Source organism: Lissotriton vulgaris, chromosome 11 (assembly GCF_964263255.1).
Source record: "Lissotriton vulgaris chromosome 11, aLisVul1.2, whole genome shotgun sequence".
In the NCBI taxonomy this organism is placed as follows: Eukaryota; Metazoa; Chordata; class Amphibia; order Caudata; family Salamandridae; genus Lissotriton; species Lissotriton vulgaris.
In genome coordinates this window covers 58,751,046-58,776,445 of record NC_141699.1, presented here as the reverse complement: position 1 = coordinate 58,776,445, position 25,400 = coordinate 58,751,046, and the positions used below count along the sequence as shown (strand labels likewise).

Below are 25,400 nucleotides of genomic sequence, written 5' to 3'. Positions count from 1 at the left end.
CTGATCAGACGTCCAAAGCCACAGAATTGTATGCTGAGTTGCGGAGCACCCTTCTACTGCAGTGACTGAGATGGGCAGAGACGTCGGTCCACTGGGCGTCAATGAGCTGGTCCCGTTGATTTGAGGCTACGGCAAATGTCCGCCCTGGGCTTCCGACCCACCTGGTGATCTTCGGCTCCTTTGAGAGGTAGGGGGGGGTCAGGCTAGTGCTGGCCTGCATGGTCTTCTTTGCTGCATCAAGACGCAGATTCCTTATAACTTGCGCCCCCCACATACGAACTTTCACAGTGCCGGCGACTCATTTGCAGATGCTGCCTTTATCAGTGGAATCCCATACCCTGGCTCTGCTTTCTTCACTGTTTTGGCTGCTGCGTTCCTGTAATACTACCTGGAGATCCTCTGTTCTGCTTTTCCATTTGTGTTGCCTGTCCGCAGCATGGGCTGCAAAGATCCCAAACAAAAGACCCTCCCCTTTGAAAAGCTTGTAGACTGGGCCCCTTTGGAAAGTACCAGCATGGCAGATAACGCACAAGGAACGGACCACTCAACTGACTCCTACACTGTCACCACTTCCATGCTATAGGAGATGAGGGCTGGTTTCAAGGCGCTAGACAGTCGCTTTGATTTGCTTGATAAGAATCTTGCCATCCAAGAGACCAAAATCCAGGTGCACAACAGGAGGCTCGATGTAGCAGGGGCACGTATGTCTGATTTTAAGGATGGGACTGCACAATCAATTAAAAGATTGGAGCATGTTGAACATATCCTAAAAGATGTGGCAACCAAAAATGAGGACCTTGAGGCACTCAGTGGGCACATCAACATCTGTATCCTGGGGGTCACGGAGACAACTGCCACCAGCCGCATGGACCTGTTTGTTGAGAATTTGCTATCTGAATTGTTTGGCAGGGAGTCCTTCACTGCTGGCTTCATGTTGGAAAGAGCACACAGATTGTTGGTCCCTCGACCCAAACCTGGACTCCCGCCCAGACCCATCATTGCACATCTCATGAATTTTCATGACCGAGACTCAGCTCTGAGGCTGGCTAGAGAGCGTGGAGACATTGCTTGGCAGGGCTCTAAGTTGTCCTTTTATCTGGACTTCACTGTGATGGTACGGGATGCCCGTCGCAAATGCAATCGGGTGAAGTCCACCCTCAGGAACCTGGGTCTAAAATATAGTATGCTCCAACCCGCCCAATTGAGTTTATGTGGGAGGCAGGGCTCGTATTTTTGACACTCCTACGGCTTGTATGCCTGGCAGGAATTCTGCCAGGCATACAAGCAAAATAACAATCAAGCTTTGGTGGGTGGAGGGGTCCCCTCCCCCCGCATAGCGGTTCGGATGCTAGTGCAGACCTATTCTCCGGCTCCGGCACTGGTTAGCAGTCCTTCACAGTTTCTGTCTCTCTGCTGTAAGATTTTTGGGGAAACTGTTATTCATCTTGTTATGATGTTTCACTTGGCTGGTTGATTGCCCTTGCATTGCCACCCCCAAGGTGTATCCCTTGGGTTTGTTCTTGCTCATGCAGGGGTACTGTTTTTGGGAATTGTCATTTAAGTACAAAGTCAATTGGTACTTCATGTTATGCCTTTCGCTTGGGATTGGCCTTGCTCTGTTTGGGGTGAGGCTGGGTGGGGGTTGATCAGATTTACCTATCCTTTTTCGGTTGTATGCAGCTGTGTACACTGTCACAAATAGTTTTTCTTTGTCACTACCTTACTATGACTGGTCTGACACGTTCCTCGGATGGCAATGTATCTAGGTAATATAGATTGCCTCTCTAACCTGTCCCTGGTGTCCTGCAACGTGCAAGGTCTCAACGACAACTGCAAGGGAAGGCAGGTGGTTCACTACCTATTGAGACCTAATGTAGATATTGCCTACTTGCAGGAAACGCACCTCCCCATAACAGTTGCAGAACGTTTTGGTGCAAGCTGGGGTGCACATATATACTTCGCCAATTATAGCAACTATGCCAGGGGTACAGCCATTGTCATCCACAAAAGGGTCCCCTTTAGTCTTGGTGCTGTTGAGCGTGATACCAAGGGTAGATACATCACTGTCACGTGATCTCTGGTGGGATACAGTGGGGCCCTGGTGAGAGTGTATGCCCCGAACATGGACTCCCCTGATTTCTTTCACAAGTTGCGAAGTTGGAGCCACAGTTACTATTAGTGGGAGGGGACTTCAACTTGTTACTTAACCCCAGACTGGACAGCACCACAGTGTCTCCTGATACTAAACCACAGTAATGTTGCACCCTCTTAAAACTCTGTGAACTGTTTTCGCTTTTAGATATTTGGCGTGAGTGCAATCCCACCCTTACAGATTACACACATTACTCCGGCCAGCACAACACCTGGACTAGAATTGATTTTTGGTTACTTTCCCCTGTCATTGCAGGCTGTTTCCGCAAGTTTAACATTGCAGGCTGTTTCTGCAGGCCTAAGGCACTCCCTCTGGCATATTCTGACCACTCCCCGATATTGCTACACTTGAATGTCCCTCGAATTGAGGGATTTGAGTGGCAATGACGCTTCCCGAGCCGCACTCTACACAATTACCTTTTTAAGACGGAACAACGCAAGGCCATTGAGGACTACTTTGCAATTAACACTGGCTCAGTGGACTCCTGGGAAAGTTTTAAGGCAGTCATCAGGGGCGTTTCTATTGCCAAGCATGCTAGGGTACTCAAGGATCTTCGTAACACGTTACCCACTGTGCTTGATAATGCCTCTTGGCATTCTTCACCATCTGCTGCGGAGGGACAGCGCTTGGCCCTCCTGACTGAATATAGGGATACCGCAGACCGGGAGATATTGTACTTGGCAAATACCAGACAGCCAGGCGATAGGGAGTAGGTGACTGGCCTGGCAGGGTGCTAGCGCAAATGCTGTGGCCACTGTACAGCAAGGCAAACCTATTTCAGTTACATATGTACTTGGAGCCATTGAAGCCCTCCGTGGCTCTGTTATGTTATGTTATGTTATTTATTCTTTTATATAGCGCAACGGTTACTCAAAAAGAGTGTCCCGGCGCTTTGGGTAAGGAGAACTGATTCACAATAACATAACACATTAAAAGCGCTCAGAACATACAGGAAAAGAAGGACTACTAGAGGGACTACTGCATGAACAACCAGGTTTTAAGACCTCTCCTGAAGTCAAGCAAACTCGAAGCCCCCCTGAGTGGGAGCGGAAGCGAATTCCACATCTGTGGGGCCAGCAGGCTGAAGGAACGGCCACCCAGGCGCGCTCTCTTAACCCGAGGGACAACCGCCAAGAGCAAAGATTCAGACCTCAGAGAACGAGCCGGATGGTAAAAGGTCAGTCTCTTTTGGAGATGCCTTGCTCCCACAGCGTGGAGAGCCTTGTAGGCCAAAATCATGGCCTTAAAAGCGATCCGTTTACGAATGGGTAGCCAGTGCAGTGTCAACAACAGGCCCGAGGCACTAGTACGTCTATTTAGGCCAAAAATGGCCCTGGCCGCCGCATTCTGCGCAACTTGAAGCCGCTGCAACAGGTACTCTGGTAGGCCCAGGTAAAGAATGTTGGCATAATCCAACCTGGAACCTATCAGAGCCTGCACAGTCAGCCTCCTGTGCTCCTCCGACAGAAGAGGCAGAAACCTCCGCAGCATCTTTAATAGGCCAAAACAGGTGCCGGTCACTCCAAGGATCTGGGCCTTCATCGTCAGCCCCTTGTCCATCTTAACTCTACAGCCCCTGGGTTGGATTGCTTCACGGGTGACATTTTAAAGGAATACAAAGACATGCTTGAACCGAAGCTGATCGAGGTCTACACGGAGGCCTTAGAGAAACAAGTGCTTCCCCCCACATTTCGCAAGGCAATTTTTATCCTGCTCCCTAAACCTGGTAAAGATACATCATTGTGCGGATCCTACAGACCTCTGTCCCTTCTGAATTTGGACTATAAAATCTTAGCCAAGGTCATCGCTAATCACCTGTCTCAATTAATGGAGTTTATAATATCTCCAGTCAATCTGGTTTTGTGCCCCACCAGTCCACCTTGCTTAATCTCAGGTAAATTATTTGCAGTCCTTCATAGGATTGATCTGGATGTCCCTGCTGCTGCAATCCTTCTAGGTGCGAAGAAGGCCTTCGACTCCTTGGAGTGGCCCTTTTTTTTCTCAGTGATGCGCCGTATGGGCATGCCTGTGGGATTCATTGCTACCACTGCGAGGGTTGACCCCTGTCCCCTCTCTTGTTTATCCTGGCCATGGATCCGTTGATCCGCCACTTTCAGGAGCGACACCTGCAGCGGGGGTTACGATTTAACACTTGCCCATTTCCTGGTCTCGCTTTACGTGGATGACACTATCCTATATGTCAGGGGGCCTGAGTAAATCTAGAACCTCTCATCATAGAAATACTCTTGGCCGTTTCTCTGGACAAGGCATCAACTGATACATGTCAGTAATTTTTCCCTTAACTTCGAGCACAAAGCAGTGGGAGTGTGAACTTTCACTTAAATGGTGCACAGAATTCGTCAAATACCTGGGTATCCACATCCATTTAGGCACTACACAGATCATTCGCTTAAACTATGGACAGGCCACCAGCACACTTGAGATTCAGGTGGAACAATGGCTGTGATTGCCCTTGTCGATAGTGGTCCGAGTAGCAATTCTAAAGATGGTGGTGTTTCCCAAATTTTTATACCTATTTAATAATATCCCCATTCCCCTCACTACCGTTTTTTCCAGACATTGCCCACACACCTTACACGACTGGTCTTGGGAGGGAAACAGCCATGTGTTCTGTGGCCTGTGCTCACACTGCCATATGACAGAGGGGGGTATGGCGTACCGGATCTACGATTGTATTACCTGGTGGGCCAATGCTGCTATGCCCATGCTTGGTTCCATCCTGATGCAAGGATACCGTTTCTTTGGCCTGAAGCTGGCTTTGCTCTGCCAGAGCGGTTATCCACTGCCCAAGGTCATTCCCAGGGACACCCACAACATACAAAGTGGTTCCACTACAAGCTGGGCATGGGATAAATTGAGATGACTGACCGGTGCGGCTGCACTATATTCTTCCGCCCTTCCCCTTCCAAATGCTCAATGGATCCCGATATCGGGTGAACGACTGGTGCAGCGCACAATGACAACATTAGATATTACCCAACTCGGAGACTTATACCCTGGGGCCACAACTTCTCACTAGTGGATGATACACGTTACCAAGTCAGTGGCTTCATGGATAGATTTGTCCTAGGCCGCATCCGTTCTGCTTTACGTGCCACGCTGCCTACTTTCCCGATTGAACCAGAATTGTTCCCTCCTCTTATGATGATAATGGAGAACACAAACAGTGCGCATCTAATCTCTAAATTGTACAAAGTCTGCGCTAACATGAGGCCTGTAAATGACAACAAAGTCCACAATGATTGGGAGATAGACTTGGGCCGCCCGATAACTGATGATCAGTGGCCCAAGTGTTGTGCTGTCACAAAAGAAGTCTCACTCAACAGTATGCACAAACTTCTTCATTTTAAAATTTTACGCCGCATCTATTTCACCCCTGCTAAAGCACACAGGATAGAACCATCCAGACCACACACTTGCCAGAAATGCGCTGCACCCCATGCTAACTTTGCACATCTTGCAAGGACATGTCCTTCACTACAGGTGGTTTGCATCACTGGGTCTGCTATTGGCAAAAAGAGAGGTGGCAATTCATTGGGGTAGGAAAACCACACCTAAAGTACAGGGTTGGCTTAACAGTTTGGCCTATTGTAATGTAAATTGTGAGATCTATGCCCGCATAATGCCAAGCTCTTCCCGTCCTAAAGACATTTGGGGCCCATATCATTCCTATGTTGAGGAATTGCGGCGGACCTAGATATTTACTATATGGGGAACAATATCGGGATTCTTACGGTTTTGGGGAACAATGATTGCTGGGGGCAGGGGCTGGCCTTCGGAGTGACGACATTATTGCATTATAGTATTCATATTACCAGCCTTGTCAGGCATAGTACTTATTGATATTCTAAATTGTATATGTTTTCTTCTGAGACAATGACATTGTAATCACTAGTGAACGGATCTGCATGTATGTGACTTCTGATACAACGTAAACTGGAAAATAAAGTTTAAAAAAACAATAAAACTCGACAATCCCTGCCCGAGAAGTGAACAGTGCATGACCCCATTCAACTCACCATGCACCCCAGCAGCTATGGTTCTAACGCTTCCCACCAAAAGTCCAAACGCTCACCTCTCAAGCTTCAGAACCCTGCAACTCAACAACCTACCCTTCATTGCCATCTTAAGCCAAAGCCATACAACTCACTCCAACCCACATCCTCTACGCCTTTGCGCTTCGCCTATACACTTCCACATCTCCTCAAAGCACCATCACCTGAAGAGGACAGAGATGCAAGAACTAAAATGCTTGCTTTTCACCACAATATTCAAGGACAAAACTGCTTTAACATATGTTATATGCTCTCAAAAACCACGCTAGACCTCACCTTCATTACAGAAATGTAGCTCCACGAAGACTCTGCACCAAGATGCCACTCCACCTGAATACGGCATCATCAACAAAAAATGTATTAGCAAAAATGGAGGAGGCATAACAATCATCTGAAAGTAAGCACAAAATAACTACCTCAAACCTGTCACCATGAATCCCGAAAAGTCCTTGCTGGTAAGATGCCTCCTCACCTCAACTCTTGCTTGTTCCTTCCTCTTCATATGTAGATCACCATTCAGCACTACAAAATTCTTTTTTTTTTTTTTTTTTTTTTTTTTTTAAATTTTTATTTCCATAATTTGCACAGTTTACACATCATACAATTTATACATTACATATACTGCATTTCATATTATTTGCCTATAAGGTAAAGCATGGGAACACGAGAATGAAAAAGCCAAACACCAAAAAAAATACAAAAACACAAAAGAATGGCCCTTAGACTTACTGAGACCCCATATTCTCTTTCCATCTAGTTATGGGTTCCCATATTTTTAATCCTCTCATTTTACCCCTTATCCCTTTTCTGGAATAAATAGGCTTCTCCAAATTGTAGGCTGCTAACAAATTAGCCAGCCAGGTTTGCATGGTGGGTGGATTTTTATCTAGCCATGCTCTAGCTATAGTCAGTCTATAAACTGCAGCAGCCACAAAAATAAACTCTTTATGTGGTGTATTTCCATCCTGATCCAGCCCCAACAATAATACTGATGGTGTAAGGGTTATACGTAACTTCAAAGTCCTATTTAAAAATCGTTCAACATTTTCAATCAGTGTGTACAGCTGTGGACAAGTAGCAAAGACATGTATTATATCCGCCTCCGGATGGTTGCACCTTGCACATGTAATGCCCGTGGTTCCTCCCCATTTAGCTATTCTAGCTGGGGTAAAGTATAAGAAGTACAGAGTTTTAAAATGCTGTGATTGTAGAGGCGCCGAACATAAAACCATACGTGCAAGCTCAAGTGACTCTTGAAATAACTCCTTTGGAATACCCAGTTTAGCTGTCCATTTCTTGCTGAATTTCTCTATATCGGCTACTCTTCCTTTCACCAGGCATGCATACAGGCTCCTAATTGTACAATCTCCAGAGATTTGTATTTTCTCTAGAATTTCATTCCTCTGAAATCCTACAGGCCCTCCCTGTTTTCCACCCAAAAAGCTCCTAACCTGGAGATATTTAAAAAAGGATCTCCCATCAATGGCAAATTTCGTCACTAGATCTGTGAACTGTAGCATCGCTTCACTCCCTCTGAGGTCCCCAATCTGACTAATTCCCCTTTCAGCCCAACCAGCCATTGTGCTATCTGCAAAAATTGCTGCGGGTAGTGACCTATTCTTGTACAATCTAACATATCTGTTAAACCTGCCGAGACCTGATTTCTTTAAAAAAACATTCCAGATTCTAACGGCAGCACTTAGTGTTTTAAACCTGGTCCTTTTGTAGTACCCATACTCCATACAGTTTAAAAAACAATTTTCAACTTCTTCACCCAGAACAGCCTTATAGATTTCTGTCGACATACTTGTAACTTTTTGTGTCTTACCCCCTCCCCCAATTAGCCCCTGCATATACTGTAGGGCAGCAGCAAGATAATACATCCTGAAATCAGGGACTCCCCACCCCCCTTCTTCTCTTGGGAGAGCCATAAATCTATAAGCCCTTCTCGTCTTACCTTGCGCCCATATGAATTTATTCAGAATAATCTCTAATGAGTTAAACCACTTATTCTCAAAGAGAAGGGGAATGGCTCTGAAAAAATAGAGGAACTTAGGAAGAATTGACATTTTGATAACATTTGTGGTTCCTACAAGAGACAGATGTAAATTATTAAGTCTTTCCAAATCATTTTTGACTTTTGCCAATAGGGGGGCGATGTTCATTCCCACAACGTTATCAATATCTGCCGAAATAGCCACCCCTAAATAAACTGCCGAAGTAACCACACGCGGATCATTACAATTAGAATATCCATTTTCTACAATCTGGGTCTTTGCTTTATTAAGACTATACCCAGAAATTTGCCCAAATAGCTCCGCTTCCTGTTCAACTTGACCAATTGACACATGGGGGTCAGAGGTGAGAATTGCCACATCGTCGGCATAGGCTAGGGATTTGACAACGCACCCATTCACTCTAACTGGCGTAATCAAAGGATTGCCTTCTAATCTACGGAGCAATGGTTCTAAATACAGGGCGAATAGGAGTGGAGATGAAGGGCACCCCTGTCTTGTCCCCCTTCCTATAGTGACATCTGCTGAATATCCTCGATTAACTCTGATTCTGACTATTGGATCAATATATAACCCCTGTATAGCCCTAATAAAACCCTCACCTATCCCCGACCACCTCAAAGTTTGCCATAAATACCTCCATGAGACCCTATCAAATGCCTTCTCGGCGTCTAAGAATAGTGCTGCCATCGGGTCTCCCAGTCCACCTGCAGCATCAAACATAGTTAGAACCGTCCTGATGTGCTGCGTTGTCCCTTTTCCCGGTATAAATCCATGTTGGACGGGGCTTACCAAACTCTCAATAACCCCTGATAGCCTTGTAGCTAATATTTTAGAGTAGACCTTGACGTCAGCATTCATTAATGTGATCGGTCTATAAGATCCAGTATTTTTTGGATCTTTCCCTTTTTTAAGAATTACAATAACATCTGCCCCTCCCCAGGACGGGGGAGACCCATCTCCTTTTTGTGCTGAAATCATAATATTAAACATATCGCTACATAACACATCCTTAAATACTTTATAAAACTCCACAGGGATCAAGTCCGGCCCTGCGGCTTTGCCTGATGGCAGGCTATTCAGTGCTGTATTAAACTCATCTAATTGTATTGCCATCTCAAGTTCTTCTCTTCCATTTTCAGACAATTTACAGGACTCCCCTTAAGTATCTCCCAATATCTGTAAAGCTCTCTTCCTTCTCTGGAGTATATAGGGATGCGTAGTACTCCCTAAAGACCTCTCTTACTTGTTCTGTCTCGCTTACCAAGTTGCCCTGTTTATCCTTAATTTCTTTAATATCAAAAGTAGCAAGTCTCTGTCTTGTGCGAACCGCCAATATATGCCCTACCTTTTCACTTAATTCATATGCGCTCTCCTTTTTAGCCAAATAATTACTTGCCTCCTTCTCTGCAATCCATTCTACTGCTTCTGCTTTCACAGCTATAATCCTATACAAATGTGGCTCTACTGGAGCATTCTGTATTAAGGCTATAGCAAGATCTTCTTCCTCTTTTATCAATCTCACTCTCACCTCCTCCAATCTCGCTTTCTCCTTCTTTTGTTTTGTTAATACATAACTAACTGTCTCCCCCCTTACTCCCGCCTTGAAAGCGTCCCAGACGATACCTAAGCTGGCAGATCCTCTATTAATTTCCCAATAGAATTTTATCCATTTTTCCATGTGACTTCTATATGCGTCATCTGTTAGTAAAGATCTTTCAAATGTCCATTGTGTTCTCATTTTCTGACCCTGTCCTAATTTAATAGTTATAATCAATGGACTATGATCAGATATTATCCGAGGTTGTTTCTCAATTTGGACATCCTGAAATATTGTCCTAGAAATTAAAAAGTAGTCCAACCTAACCAAAGACCTATGCGGGGCCGAAAAATATGTGCTACCATCTACCTGTTGTTGTGAATTAATCCAAGGATCTACCAGGGAATTATGTGTCACCAAATCTACTAGAGCCTTATATACTTTCTTCTTCCTCCCCCCATAGTATCCACCCGTCTGCAAGCTAGAACCATCCGGAACATGTATGTTTAAATCTCCGCAACATACATACTATTGGCTCTGGCCATTGAGCTAATTCAATATCTAGGTATTGTAAAACATCAGGGTCATCCTCGGTAGAACCATATATTGACGTCAGTGTAAAAGTCTTTCCTTTAAAACAAATTTCAAGTATGACCCATCTTCCCCACTGATCTTCTTTCTTTCTTTTAACTGTTATCTCCCTAGTCTTTCCCAAAACCGCTACTCCTCTTGTTTTTGTCCCTTGTTTAGTATTAGCCAATAGCCTGTAGCCAAGCTGTTCCATTAAATAGCCTCTTGTACCTTCAATATGTGTCTCTTGTAAGCACACCAAGTCCAATCTCAAAGATTTTAGCAGTGCTGCCACCCTCAACCTCTTATTAAGACAATTAAGACCACAAACGTTAATTGAGGCAATTCTACACGTCATCGTACTTCCACATTTTCCTTATATGAAAAACTAACTTTTTTATATACCACATACTCTGGAATCTGTATGATGTGTAATCGTGCTGAGTCAAACATTGTAAATCGTGCAACAGTACTTCTTTCCCCCCCCCCCTCCCCCCGCTCCCCCTCCCCACGGTTCCCACCCTGGTCTCCCCCCCCCCCTCCACAGGCAAATAGGTCAACAGACCTATGTGTGACCGCTTTTGAATTGCGTCAGTCGCTTCCCCTCTCAGCCTAATCTCTTCACTTAGCTGAGTCCATGGTTCCCCTTATTGTTTATCCAATCTGTACTTATATTGTGACCCCAACTATCATATCCTAGTCATCAGCTTAAGCCCCCTTCCTGTTCTTCAACTCTTCAATGAACTGCTGGGCTTTAATTTCGGAAATAAACACTCTAGTTTTCCCCTTTGTTACAACTTTCAGTTTAGCAGGAAAAAGGAGGTATGCCTCTGACCCTAATGCCTGAAATGGTGCGATCAGCTGCCTGAGCCGCCACCTCCTCTCGACCGTGACATGGCAAAAATCAGGCCTGGCAAAAAATGTGGTACCCTCAAATACCCTCTTACTGTCTGGTCTAGCTTTGGCAATAATCTCTTCTCTCAGCAGGTAGTTACCTACATTTATCAAGATCGCTCTGGGATAGGAGCCCTGTCCATCTTTCCTGGCCCCCTGTTTTAATGTAAAAGGATATCTATGCGCACGCTGTACCTCTTTATCCCACTGCCAATCTGACTCTGGAAAAGACCCTACAAAATTCAATGATGATCTACTAGATACAGTGACTGAGACTATTCTGGAGCACCTCATCCTACACCTACTAGGAGCAATCACCATGTAGTTTGACAAGAAGACTCTAACTAGAACATAGCCATCAAATCAAGATTGGTTCTGGTCAAAGTCACTTCCCCAGGGACACGTTTGATATAATATTTCCCCTCCGGGACAGGCCACAGACTTCCACAGCCCCCAAATAATTTGGAGTGACGACAACATTATTACCTTCAGGATCATTCTACCCATCAATTACAACACTTCAAAATCAGCAACAACGGCCAACAGCAAATGCACCTCGGATAGACAAAACTAGACCTCGGAACACTCAGCTCCCATCTCAAAACAACTCCAATTAACATGCAACCTCAAGCTATATACACACCTTCTACAACTGGATCACTCCTGCATTGTAAATCCAAATACCACTAAAGACCACTTTCAGGGTCAATAACAAAAAAGTACATGTATTAATCAGAAGATTGAAAGAATGAAACACAACTCATCATACCACGATGAAAGTGGAGGAAATCAAGGGATGAAAAAGACAAAAGATTACTACTCCAGTATAACAAAATAGCCACCACGACTGCAAAAAGACAATACTGCTCTGCATGCAGATTCAAAATGGTCTGCGGCAATATCGTAGCAGAATTCTGCACTCCAGAGTGTCAAACATGGAAACACTGTGATTGCAAGCCTTCCGTGACAATGCTTATTGGCAAACTAAACCACTCAGGTGGTTATGGGTTGACACTCATTAAAAGTCAAAAAAGCTGACATCTATAGTGCCTCAGACATCAGCAAATTCATCATTACTATTTAACTTATATATGGTGCTGTTGGCCCACCTAATGCAAACATATGGCCTGACAGCCCTTTGTAGACTGACAAAACCCAGGTTCTATTTGTGAATGATGGGGAGCTCAGCATGAGGCTACAAAATCTATGGTAATGAATAGTCGGTATCCAACAATGGATGGCCAGCAACCTCCTGAAGTTAAAAGGAGGAAATAGATAGATCTTGGGCCCTGGGTGGCCTATGTCACTGTGGAACAATATTTTATGGCACATGTCACTCTGATCAGAACCTAATTTGGTATGAATGGTGAAGAATATGGGTATTAACCTTGATACAACACTCACAATGGATAAACAAATTCATTTTGTGACCAGTACTTGTCTTTATCAAGTGCACGTTCTGAAGCGTATTCTTAATCTGTTTGTGCTCCAGCAAAGACTTTTGATCATAAATGCATTCATTTCAGTGAGACTGGATTATTGTAATGCATTATGTTTGGATGTTTCAGTAAAATCAATAGAGAAACTCAAGTTGATTCAGCAGCAACAGTAGTGTTTGACTGGAAGGAATTTGAATCTATACCACCAGCCTTAGAGAAATTGCCTTGGCTTCCAGTTCCTCAAAGAATTAGATTTGAGTAACCCAGTCTTGTTCATAAATTACTTTATGACAGTTTGAAGAGTCCTCTTTTAAAAAGCTCTTTCTCTATGGCAGTGGCCAAATTGTGTAACAGTGCACTCCCAAATCTAAACACGCATTTACAATGCAATGGTCTCGGCATCATTAAAAGTAGAGCTATTGGCATTGCTCATGACATTTCTTTTTTTTCCTTAAATCATAAATAACAGCACTCTGCACTCAACAGCACACACCACTCTGCACCTGCACTCACTGCTCTGCACACTCACTCTGCACTCACTACTCTGCATTCTGCACTCACTACTCTGGACTCACTACTCTGCATTCTGCACTCACTACTCTGCACTCACTACTCTGCACTCACTACTCTGCACTCACTACTCACTACTCTGCACTCTGCACTCAAACTCTGCACTCAATAGTCTGCACACTCTCTACTCTGCACATTCACTACTCTGCACTCACTACTCTGCACTCTGCACTCACTACTCTGCACTCTGCACTCACTACTCTGCACTCTGCATTCACTACTCTGCACTCACTACTCTGCACTCACTACTTTGCACTCTGCACTCACTACTTTGCACTCTGCACTCACTACTTTGCACTCTGCACTCACTACTCTGCACTCTGCACTCACTACTTTGCACTCTGCACTCACTACTCTGCACTCACTACTCTGCACTCACTACTCTGCACTCACTACTCTGCACTCTGCACTCACTACTCACTACTCTGCACTCACTACTCTGCACTCACTACTTTGCACTCACTACTCTGCACTCACTACTCTGCACTCACTACTCTGCACTCACTACTCTGCACTCACTACTCTGCACTCACTACTCTGCACTCTGCACTCACTACTCTGCACTCACTACTCTGCACTCTGCACTCACTACTTTGCACTCACTACTTTGCACTCACTACTCTGCACTCACTACTCTGCACTCTGCACTCACTACTCTGCACTCACTACTCTGCACTCACTACTCTGCACTCTGCACTCACTACTTTGCACTCTGCACTCACTACTCTGCACTCACTACTCTGCACTCACTACTTTGCAGTCTGAACACTCACTACTCTGCACTCACTACTCTGCACTCACTACTCTGCACTCACTACTTTGCAGTCTGCACACTCACTACTCTGCACTCACTACTTTGCAGTCTGCACACTCACTACTCTGCACTCACTACTCTGCACTCACTACTCTGCACTCTGCACTCACTACTCTGCACTCTGCACTCACTACTCTGCACTCTGCATTCACTACTCTGCACTCACTACTCTGCACTCACTACTTTGCACTCTGCACTCACTACTTTGCACTCTGCACTCACTACTTTGCACTCTGCACTCACTACTCTGCACTCTGCACTCACTACTTTGCACTCTGCACTCACTACTCTGCACTCACTACTCTGCACTCACTACTCTGCACTCACTACTCTGCACTCTGCACTCACTACTCACTACTCTGCACTCACTACTCTGCACTCACTACTTTGCACTCACTACTCTGCACTCACTACTCTGCACTCACTACTCTGCACTCACTACTCTGCACTCACTACTCTGCACTCACTACTCTGCACTCTGCACTCACTACTCTGCACTCACTACTCTGCACTCTGCACTCACTACTTTGCACTCACTACTTTGCACTCACTACTCTGCACTCACTACTCTGCACTCTGCACTCACTACTCTGCACTCACTACTCTGCACTCACTACTCTGCACTCTGCACTCACTACTTTGCACTCTGCACTCACTACTCTGCACTCACTACTCTGCACTCACTACTTTGCAGTCTGAACACTCACTACTCTGCACTCACTACTCTGCACTCACTACTCTGCACTCACTACTCTGCAGTTTGCACACTCACTACTCTGCACTCACTATTCTGCACTTTGCACTCACTACTCTACACTCACTACTCTGCAGTCTGCACACTCACTACTCTGCACTCACTACTCTGCACTCACTACTCTGCAGTCTGCACACTCACTACTCTGCACTCACTACTCTTCACTACTCTGCACTCACTACTCTGCACTCACTACTCTACACTCACTACTCTGCACTCACTACTCTGCACTCACACTCTGCAATCACTAGTCCGCACACTCACTACTCTGCACTCACTACTCTGCACTCACTACTCTGCACTCTACACACTCATTCTGCACTCACACTCTGCACTCACTACTCTGCACACACTACTCTGCACTCACACTTCGCACTCACAACTCTGCACTCACAGTCTGCAAAGCGCGTCGATTATAATATTTTATCATGAACTTCCTTTACAACACACCTTTCTGCAGTGTTGTGTCTCCACTGGCGCACGCACCGGAAGTCAGGCAATATCGCATGTGACGGGGGTGGGGCGGCGTCCGGACCGGAAAAGGAGGCAGGCGGACTAAATGCATATCGCGGCCCGGCCAAACGAACGGTCCGTGAATGATTACCCTGCCCATTGTAAACATTTCCCAGGCAAGAGAAGCATTATGCCCCCAAATAGTCTGAACATCTGCAGACAGGGACGCGTAGACAGCGTGTACCCTTGTTCACAGCCTCACACTTCGTATAACTTTTTGAGAGCTACGCCGCGCGGGGAACCTCTCCGGATGCATTCAATACAGCCTGCAGTATCGTGAGTCGGTTTTAAACCCAACCGGTGCTTTCTTTACATTCTGGAGCCTGTTTGTGTGCAGCGGGGGGGGGGAGCACTCGTGTATGTGTGGGGGGGTGTCTGTATGTGCGTGCGTGCATGGGCGCTGGTGTGTGTGTGTGTGTCTGTATGAATGCTCGACAGCAGCTGCCCACAGCGAGCGCGAGACTTTAATGCATAGTGAGGCGCGGCTGGTGCACTGATCAGGATGGCAGCAACCGTTTGAGCTCTGTTACGGCGTGGAATTCGAATTTAATATACAGTTACATACATTGAGAGTTAGCCAATGCATTCAATACAGCCTGCAGTATTGTGAGCCGGTTTTACACCCAATCGGTGCTTTGTTTACATTCTGGAGCCTGTTTGTGTGCGACGGCGGAGGGTGGGGGGGGGGGGAGGAGCACTCGTGTGTGTGTGTGTGTGTGTGCGCGTGTGTATGTGTGGGGGGGTGTCTGTATGTGCGTGCGTGGGCGCTGGTATGTGTGTGTGTCTGTGTGAATGCTCGACAGCAGCTGCCCACAGCGAGTGCGATTGCGTGCGCGTGTCAAATCGCCTCCAAGGCGATGCGCGCGGCCAGGAGTGTCTCCTGGGAAGCACACTCGCTAACAATAGTTCTCGGCGAGAAACGCGATGCGCGCGTTTTAGCCGAGACCTAAAAAGAAAACATGCCATGTGAGGTTCTGAAAACAACTAAAGACCTGGCTGTTCCCTTCTCTTTAATAGGTATAGATATTACCATACCACTATAACCTCTATAACTTTCAACCTAGTGTCATCTAACATATTAACAATAATGCCTAGAAATCTTGTAGTGATAGCCGGCACTTGCTGAATAAAAGAAAACCAAAACATTTCCATGGAATTGATCACAAACATTCAAAAGATCAAAAATGATCTCCATCATCTCCGTGAAAATACTCTGAAATATATGGCTTCGTACTTCAAAGACAGAGATTGGTCTACCTACCGCCATTCACATCAGCCCCTCACACCAGGCATTGTGGCTTCCCTCAGTAGTCCATCATATCGACTTTTTTACTCAACATGTACCTCACTCCCTTACCAGACCTCTAAAGACAAGACTTGAAAACTGCCTCCTTGCCTTAAATAAATGGATGACAAATAACCACCTAAACGTCAACACCGCAAAGACAGAAAGCATTTCATGCGGAAAATGGCACAAACACCAGTCTACTCTCATATGTCCTAAGGAACTTGATGATCCTCCAACTACATCAGGAGAGATAAGAAAGCTTGGGGTGACCATAAATTCAAACTTGTCATTGATAGCACATGTGAACAAGGTCACTATGAGCAATGAACAATGAAAAGAGGGTTATACATCTTCCCATACCTTGAAGACCAACAAAAGGTACAATCTATCCTCAAACTTATGATCTCCAAGCTCGACAATGCCACGCGCCTGTTCTTCAGCACCTGCAGTTTCAAACTGTGTAAAATACAAATAATTCAACCTGCTGCTGCAAGACTTTCTCTCCATCTCCACCGCAGAGAGAGCATGCCACCGGTCCTGCAAGCAATTCATAGGTTGCCTGTTGCTAGACAATGTTCAGGGCACTTTGAATCATCCACAGAGCCTCCCAAAGAAAATGGCAACTATTCCTACAAATTCCAACAAAATCAATACAGGATTGCACCATGGATCCTCATTCAACCTTTCCAGAAGAAATCCATAGCAGGCACTGCTTTCTCACTACTAGCTACCATGCCCTGGATCTCATTGCCAGCCACGATTCAAAGCATCCAAGAGCATTTATAGTTCAATAGAGGTGAAAACATGGTCCTTTCCAAAACAACCACACCATCCCATAACCCTGACATAATACTGAACAATAATTCCCTCCTTAAAATACAATCTACAGTCCACAGATCTAGAACAGCCCAGCCATCACATTTTCTCCATGCTTGCAAGCACTCTAACAAAATGTTATGACTAGGTAAGTTATGAAGGGCAGCCTTGTATTTAGCCTAGAAATTATATAATACTATAACTCAGCAATTGTACAGCTGACTGTCGTTCAAACAGCTGCATAATACTTTCATTGCTGCTTGGCTCACATACACTCTCATAATTCAGAATCACAATGGGTCATGTCTGTCACACAATCCTGTACCAGCCAACAGCAACAAACCAACCACCATCAACTGAACAGGCATATCACTGGCCACGTGGTACCCTAATTTATTCTACTGCAGTCCCAACGAACAAAATACTATTATTGCTTCTTAACATCTAATCATGACATCCATATATTACAAGGGATGATTGTAACAAAGCCCATCCCAGCAGATCTGTTGTCCTTCAGACCTTTGCCTGCTCAGGACCATTAACAAACACACACGTCTCGCACAAATCTCAGAATAGATTACCTTGTGCAATAACCCGTTTAGTGGGCTGTGATCATTAAGATATACCATAAAGGGACCTAAAGAGCTGACCAAAGATGACAGCTTACTGAAATCTATAAACTGAGTGCACATCAATCGCAGTTCTTCATCCATAACTCTGCTAAGAGTTGTGTCCCAAAACATGATATACACACCTTGCTGATCATCATGTATGATATGTAAACACTTTCCAAATAGGATCAAAATAAAGGGAACTCCCTTTCAAACAAGTGCTCTCTATGATGTAGCATCCTGCCCATGTGGGTATGTGCCATAGCACATCACATAGAGATAGTAAGTGCTACATAAATGTTGAAATACAGTAAAAAAGGAACATGACAAAATTTGGGTGAGCTGGCCCCTCATACTCCTGGGCCCAGGTACCACGGCACCTGCTGCTTAATAGAGAGCTATGCACAGGTGCTCATGCACCTGCAGCCATTTTTTACTTACCTCGATTGCAAAGCTACAATCAACATTGTCAAATCCAATAGCTCTTTGTCAGGTTAAAACAAGCAAGATTGTGGCTTTGCCAGTGCTTATTTTACTTGCAGTGAATGGTTGTAGTTCAAAAGAGAGCAGTTTAAATCCTTGAATAATTTTTAACTTCCATTCAGCTTTATATAGCTCCTGCTTTACACGTTTATTTGGTTTTAAACCTGGTTGCATTTTATTTGTACTTTTTATTGAATTTTACATAGCAGAAACCAAGCATACAGGGCACATAGGCATAAAAAACAAAAAAGAGCATCCTAAATGAAGAAAAGTTACCAAATCATACAAAACATAATATAGTAAGAAATAAAAAATCTGACCAAAAGAAAGAGCCAAGACATTGAAAAAATGAAAAATAGATAGGTGGGGAAGAGGTTGCGTGGATCCACAAAACAAACAGCTAAACGCTAAGAGGACCGGTTCTGGGAAGCAGCCTCCAGTAAAAATCATCCCTGCACAGGATCCCAGATCAGGCCAAACTGTTTTCTCTGGGGATCATTCTCTATTAGCGCCATTTCCAGCTGACTTAAATTTCAAAATTTGCTCCACCAAATCCAAGGATTGTGGGCCTCGCTAAAGAGTCAGAATATTGCCAGAACCTGTCCAGCTAATGCTATAGAGAATAATTAGAGCTCAGATAAATAAACAGGGATGCCTGGTAAATAAGCCAACATAAAATATTTTGGGGCAGATTTACAAGCCCCTTGCTCCTCTTTTACGCCGCCGTTGTGTCACTTTTGTGTCGCAGCGGCGGCGCAAAACCAGCGCCATGTAGCGGGGTATTTACAACGTGACGCAGAACAATTGATGGACAGAATGCAGAACAATGTCATACATTCACCCCAGTACAAAGATCTCGACCTAAATCCATTCTTTTTTTTGCTTCCCGTGCCATTCCAAGTTTAAACCCAGCCATATGCAAATCAGTCTTGACCCTGCGCCCAATTAGGAGCAATCCAGCCCGAATTTCCAGGCCAGGTCCTCCCTAGACTGGAAACAAGCATCCTAGGACCGGTTTCGGGGTTTCACCCCTCATCAGCAGGACAGCTTTAGTACAATGGCAGGGAGAGCAGAGGACCAACATCTGGGTTTACCCGTCTCACTTGGGATGACAAATGCAAAAAGAATAATTGATGGACAGAATGCAGAACAATGTCATACATTCTCCACAGTACAAAGATCTGGGCCTAAATCCATTGTTTTTGTGCTCCCCATGCCATTCCTGTTCGTACCCAGCCATATGCAACTCAGTCTTGATGCTGTGCCCAATGGGAGCGGGCCAAACCAAATTGCCAGGCCAGGTTTCCCTGGACTGGAAACAAGCATCCCAGGACCGGTTTCGAGTAACAAACAATATTTAGTATTAAGAGTATTAAGAGAAACAGTCAACGTACTTTGGGGGAGGGCACGAATGGTGTCCATAAAAATCTTTTTCTAGGATCTGGAGTTCATTTATGGCTATAAAACGTCAAATATCGTTCCCATTAGATGCATTTGAAATGCACTTGGCTTGATAGATTTTAACTAATGCCCTGAGCAGTCTTCTCTTCTGTCTTGTTGCAAAGCTAAAAACGGCAACAATAGTCCTCCTAAGCTCCTCTTTCTTTGCTGTAACTAAAAGTTTCCAGCTCATATTGAAGTCAAATAACACACCCAGATAGAGGAAAGTCCTAACCTTTGCAAAATACTGACTACTCATACTAAGGGCCTGATAATGATGAGTCCGCCCGACATTGCCGTGGTCTCTGGACCGATCGACCTCCGGTCGGCAGTCCCAACACTGCCAATACCATGTAATCGCACCTTATGAGAGAAAAGGTAGACTCTGTTCATCCCTGAACCTTAAGGTGCCTGCCACATGGTGCAGGGATTAACAGGAGAGCACTAAAGGCCCACAACCAGAGGCTGTGGAGGAATGGGCACCTTGCAAGGGGCCCCCAAATTCGCTTTTTGAAAGGGTTTCCATGTCTGGAAGCCAGACATGGAAAGCCTGTCGAAAATTGACACTGTAAACCTGACTGCGGCAAGGCCGCACTCAGGGATTACGGTGGGCCCTCCGACTGGAAAAGGAGCCAGTCAGAATCAACCTGAGTGACTGGCCATTTTCACTTTCGACTGCTGGCTTTCTAATGCGGTAGTTGAAAGTGAAACCGCAGATGCCTGTCGAAAGCCTCAGACGCAGATCGGAGGCATTCAACTGACGTCAAAATAGGGCCCTAAATGTTTTAGAACTTGTTGAGCGAGGACCCATTACCCTAAAAAAGGATGTGGTAAAATTAATGGACAGATCCAACTTGCTCATAACCATATCAAAGGAATTTAAAAGGGTTTGCAGACCTTTGTCTGTCCTGGTCATCAATACAGCATTATCCACAGGTAAGAGTACCGGAAGGGGTCGACAACCAAAGTGAGGGCAATCTGCTTTGGCAGCTACTAGCGCCTGTTCTAACCCATTTATATAAAAGGAAAATAAAAAATGGGCACAAATTCACCCTTGGCAGACCCCTCTCCTCATTTTAAAACTATTTGTACATGCAGAATCATTAGAGTATCTAACTGATACAGTTGTGTTTACATGAAGATCCCATAAAAAGAATAATCCACAGTTTATCACTATTAGCACGCTCAAAGCCAACGTAAGGTCCATAAAGGCAAGATGGACTGACTCGGAGAGGGCAACTGTATAATAATTGATGACCATATAGAGATTCAAGTATTGATCGATGGTAGATTTTCCCAGCCTGAAGCAATATTGTGAATCTGAAATTATATTGTTCTCTTCTACTCAACAGAAGTCTATCCAATAACATCCACCCCAGGACTTTTACAATAGAATCGATAAGCAATAGTGGCCTGTAAAAACACTGAGGAATGTCTTTATGCCCTTTTTATAAACAAGCACTGTAACTGCACTACTGGACCTGGAGTAAGGATATCCCGCTACTGTATCTGGTAATCAGTCATAATCATGACATATTCAAATGCTTATCATAACTATCCTTCACACTCAGTATAGTCTTCCTGTCAATTCTCAAATATATTGTCTTTAGTTGTATTATTGGTATTTTCATCATAACCTCATTTGTTGAAATCTCAGTATCATATCATCTACAGTAGGAAATCTGCACCACAGTTTCTCCTAGCTGTAACCATCTCTCTACATGGAATCGCTCTACGTTCCATCTTGGGATGTTAGTTAAATGCATAAAGAAGTTAAATGATGTGATTTTGCTGTATATCCTACACTCTATTTATTCAATTGTATATATGGTATAGTTCAACATCTAATAATGATAGTCTTTTTTTATTTGATGTGAATGTGAGATAGTATATTACATTGGTTTTGATTCAAAGATTCATTAAAGCGAAGCAGTTCAATTGCAGGCCTTGTCCATATCATAAAGACGGCATTGATACATTTTCTCCAGAAATAGATCTTTTCTGCCCACTGGGCAGCCACAGCACTCCAGTCATAGTCTGCTTTTAAGGCACCCCATAAACAGGTTAGCATAGAAGAAACCAAATCTGAAGCCCACAGTGGTGCCCCAGATCTGTTTAAACCGATTCCTTCATATATGAAGACATTCACCTAAATGATGCAAGTAATATCCAGTCGCATCTGCATGTGTGTATAGTAAATGAGCTTTTAGCTCAAATAAATGTGTTATTTAGACGCCTTTTGTGATCAATTCTCAAATATAGTTAAGCGACATCCAAGGTTCCAGCACTATTTCATAGTGTCATGATGCAGATGAAGTCATGGAATACAGATCTTAGTATAGAAAAGTATATAGGTTTTGTGGCCTATAATCCATTTAAACAAAAGAGTGCAGCAATCTTCAATAAGAACTAGTAGAGAAGGAATAGCAGCAATGTCTAAAAATGAGGTACCAGTTCCTCAAATACCATGCAGAATATGACACAGTCATATTGTGCACGCAGTACGCTCTTCTTTTAATGCCTTTAATGAGCAAACCTTCCAGGTCCTGCTTTTAAGGGTTTCTCTGTTGTTAATTCAGTTGGTTCAACTAAATTGCTCCTAGAAACAGTTGATCAGAGCACAGAACTGCAGATCTGAGAAGAATGGTGGTCTTTCAGCTTAGTGTCACAGATTGGGATTCCTGCGGCTTGCACAAACATAACTAAAAACTTTGAAAAGTCCCACCAGCCAGGGAACACTTATATGGCGAAGCACTTGATCACTTGTTTTAATTGAGTTTTTGGCTCAGAGTGAGTTACCTAATTGTTCTCTTTCCTGCAGGAGGACCTTTGGGCAGCCCTACGTGATGGACACATAGATATGGTGGTTTCTGACCATTCTCCCTGCACTCCAGAGCTTAAGCTCCTGAGAGATGGTGATTTTCTTAAGGCATGGGGTGGAATAGCCTCCTTACAGTTTGGTAAGTGATAACACTAGCACCATTTCATGGCTTGCAGCTTTTGCACCAGCTTTACTTTAGATTCCTGTTTCTACTATTCACAGCTGTTTATAAAAGGTATTGTGTCCTAAACATGGATATTATTAGTAAAATGCGAGTGAACAGTAATTGGTATCATGCAAGACAATGAAAAAAAAACAAAATTTTCCCAAAAAAGCATGACCTGCCTTACAAAAATCAGAACAATGGTCCTCCATACTTTTACAAGGGAGTGGGATGGGAGTTGGGCGGGGAATCAAAGCTACTTGTTTGTAATGGCAAGCTTGTGGATAGCTTTTCTCAAAATACAACTACCTAATTGCCTGTCCTTTACATGACTCTCTAAAAAAATGCATAGCCAAGGAATAGAGGAGCAGTCTACCTTTCATTACATGACATTGCTTACTCTTTGACAGGTAATTACATAATTTGCAAGCAATATTCCATCCATCAAAAGTCCATCTTCTTCAGAGACATACATTTTCTTAAGTCTATGCCCATTTTTCTGTAATGTGCGCTGTGTATAAATGTGTTCTTAAGGGTCGCATATGTAGAACCTCTACTAATATAAAGGTTTAATTAATTCATCCAATCCATCATGTGTACTAGAACAAGCACGAAGTTCCATAGCTGAAGCCATAAACTATTGATCTTGTTATAGATAGAGAATATACGTTGTTGTGGCCCAAATCCACTGTTTTAAGTGTTCTTATGAAGAAAAGAGTGCAGCAATCTTCAATAAGGTGTTGCTGAGATGTCTTGAAATGAAGTTCCTGTTCCCCAAACTTTATGCAGGATGTGCCCAGTCTAAATGCCCTCAGTACGCGCTTCTCGTGCATGCCTTTAATGAGCAAGCCTTCCAGGTCACACAACTATGAGTTTTGTACTGGCCATACCGTTAACCAATAGCTCACATCAGTTCTTTTTGCTTGGGTGCGCAACAATGAGAGACAGAAAGTGAGGGAGGCGGGAGCAAGAGAGAAAGATAGAGAGGGAGCGAGAGAGAGAGAGAGAGAGAGAGAGAGGGAGCGAGAGAGAGAGAGAGGGAGATGCGCTGGTTAAGTGTCAGCCAATAAGAAAAGGAGGTGAGATCTCGGTAGAGAACGTGTGTGTGTATGCGTGTGTCCGCACGTGCTTGTGTGTGTCTGGGGTGAACATTACCGGGGGACGGGCGGCTTTAGTGTGACTCTGGCATTTTGTGACATTTTAGTGGCCCTCTCTTGATGTATTGGCCGAATTCTTGACCATCCTTTATATATTGTACCATAGATTGGCTTTTATAAACATCTGTTCTGATGGGTCCATCCACCTGAAGATTTCTACCTGTCCAATAATCTCTCAGATGTAAGTCTGGATATGAAAACGTCAAAGCTCGTTGATGCCTTTATGGGATGCTGCCTCAGTGTCTCTTCGGAAGCCAGAGAGCTCCCCCTCCAGCACAACAATGTCAATTCTTTCTTTCCATACCTTTGAAACAGCTGGAGCTTGCTGTCTGAGTGTTTGAGTGCCTTAACGCTTGAAGACCTATTTTTTCTTGGGCAGTGCTGGGGTGTTTTCACTCAAAGTGAGTGTGCAGGCTTCAGGCCATGGTGGAACATCAAGGAACAGATGTCAGTAATCGACCCTTGCTCTATTTGCCTGGAGGGCCTGAGATCGGACCAGGAATTCAAGTCACGTGAACCATGCCTTTGTATGCACCCTTATTCAATAAATGTTTTCTTTTGTGGGCCCATGATGACAAACTCCTCAAACGAATGTATGATGATACCATGCATACCATCACAACGCAGTATTTTCCATCGCGGTTTTGATAACGCAAGTCGTTACATCGACTTGTGTTGGAGGGCGCTGGATTTAGGAATAGTGTAAATTACTATTCCAACTCTAGTCTACCTACAGTAGGGATGGTGTTGGAATAGTAATTCACACTATTTCTTAGTCTAGAGCGCCCTCCAGTGCAAGTCAATGTAATGACTTGCGTTGTGAAAACCAAGATGCGACCATTATGCGTTGTAATGGTTGCGTGGTGAAGGGTGTTCCCCCCCTAAAGGAACTTCATTCATTGGCCGGTGTTGGTGTCTTTAGAGTACTCCATGCCGATTCTTCTTCAGCTCTGACTCCAGAGTCAAACTGGTTGATGTGTTCCTGCCCAAGCCACCTTCAGTGCTGAGGCCGCCTACCCCAACTTTCCGGCTCCAACCATAGACCCAGTTGTGTTCCTTAACACCATGTTTGGCACCTCCTCCCCAGAGGCGGCCAACTCCAGTGCTGCTTCTGGCCCAATGGAGCCATGTAGCATGCCCATGTTCTTCCCCTTTATGTCCATGCCAGTGTCATTTGGTATTGATCATTCAGTCTTCGAGGCTGCTGCCCTCAGCCCTTATGCCGGTCCAGAAATAAGCGCTGCTGCCCTCATCAATGGTGCCACAAATGGCTCCACCTCTGAC

General features: G+C 44.5%; 1 protein-coding gene across 3 annotated transcripts in view; it reads left to right on the top strand.

Annotated features, from left to right (window-relative positions):
* LOC147678958 (allantoinase, mitochondrial-like) overlaps positions 1-25,400 on the top strand; it is a 394,121-nt gene that overhangs the window by 262,479 nt on the left and 106,242 nt on the right. For all 3 annotated transcript variants that reach the window (XM_086942692.1, XM_086942694.1, XM_086942693.1), the window contains one exon: positions 22,797-22,935. In XM_086942692.1, coding sequence (XP_086798818.1) covers positions 22,797-22,935 — 139 coding nt within the window. The remainder of the gene's footprint in view (positions 1-22,796; positions 22,936-25,400) is intronic.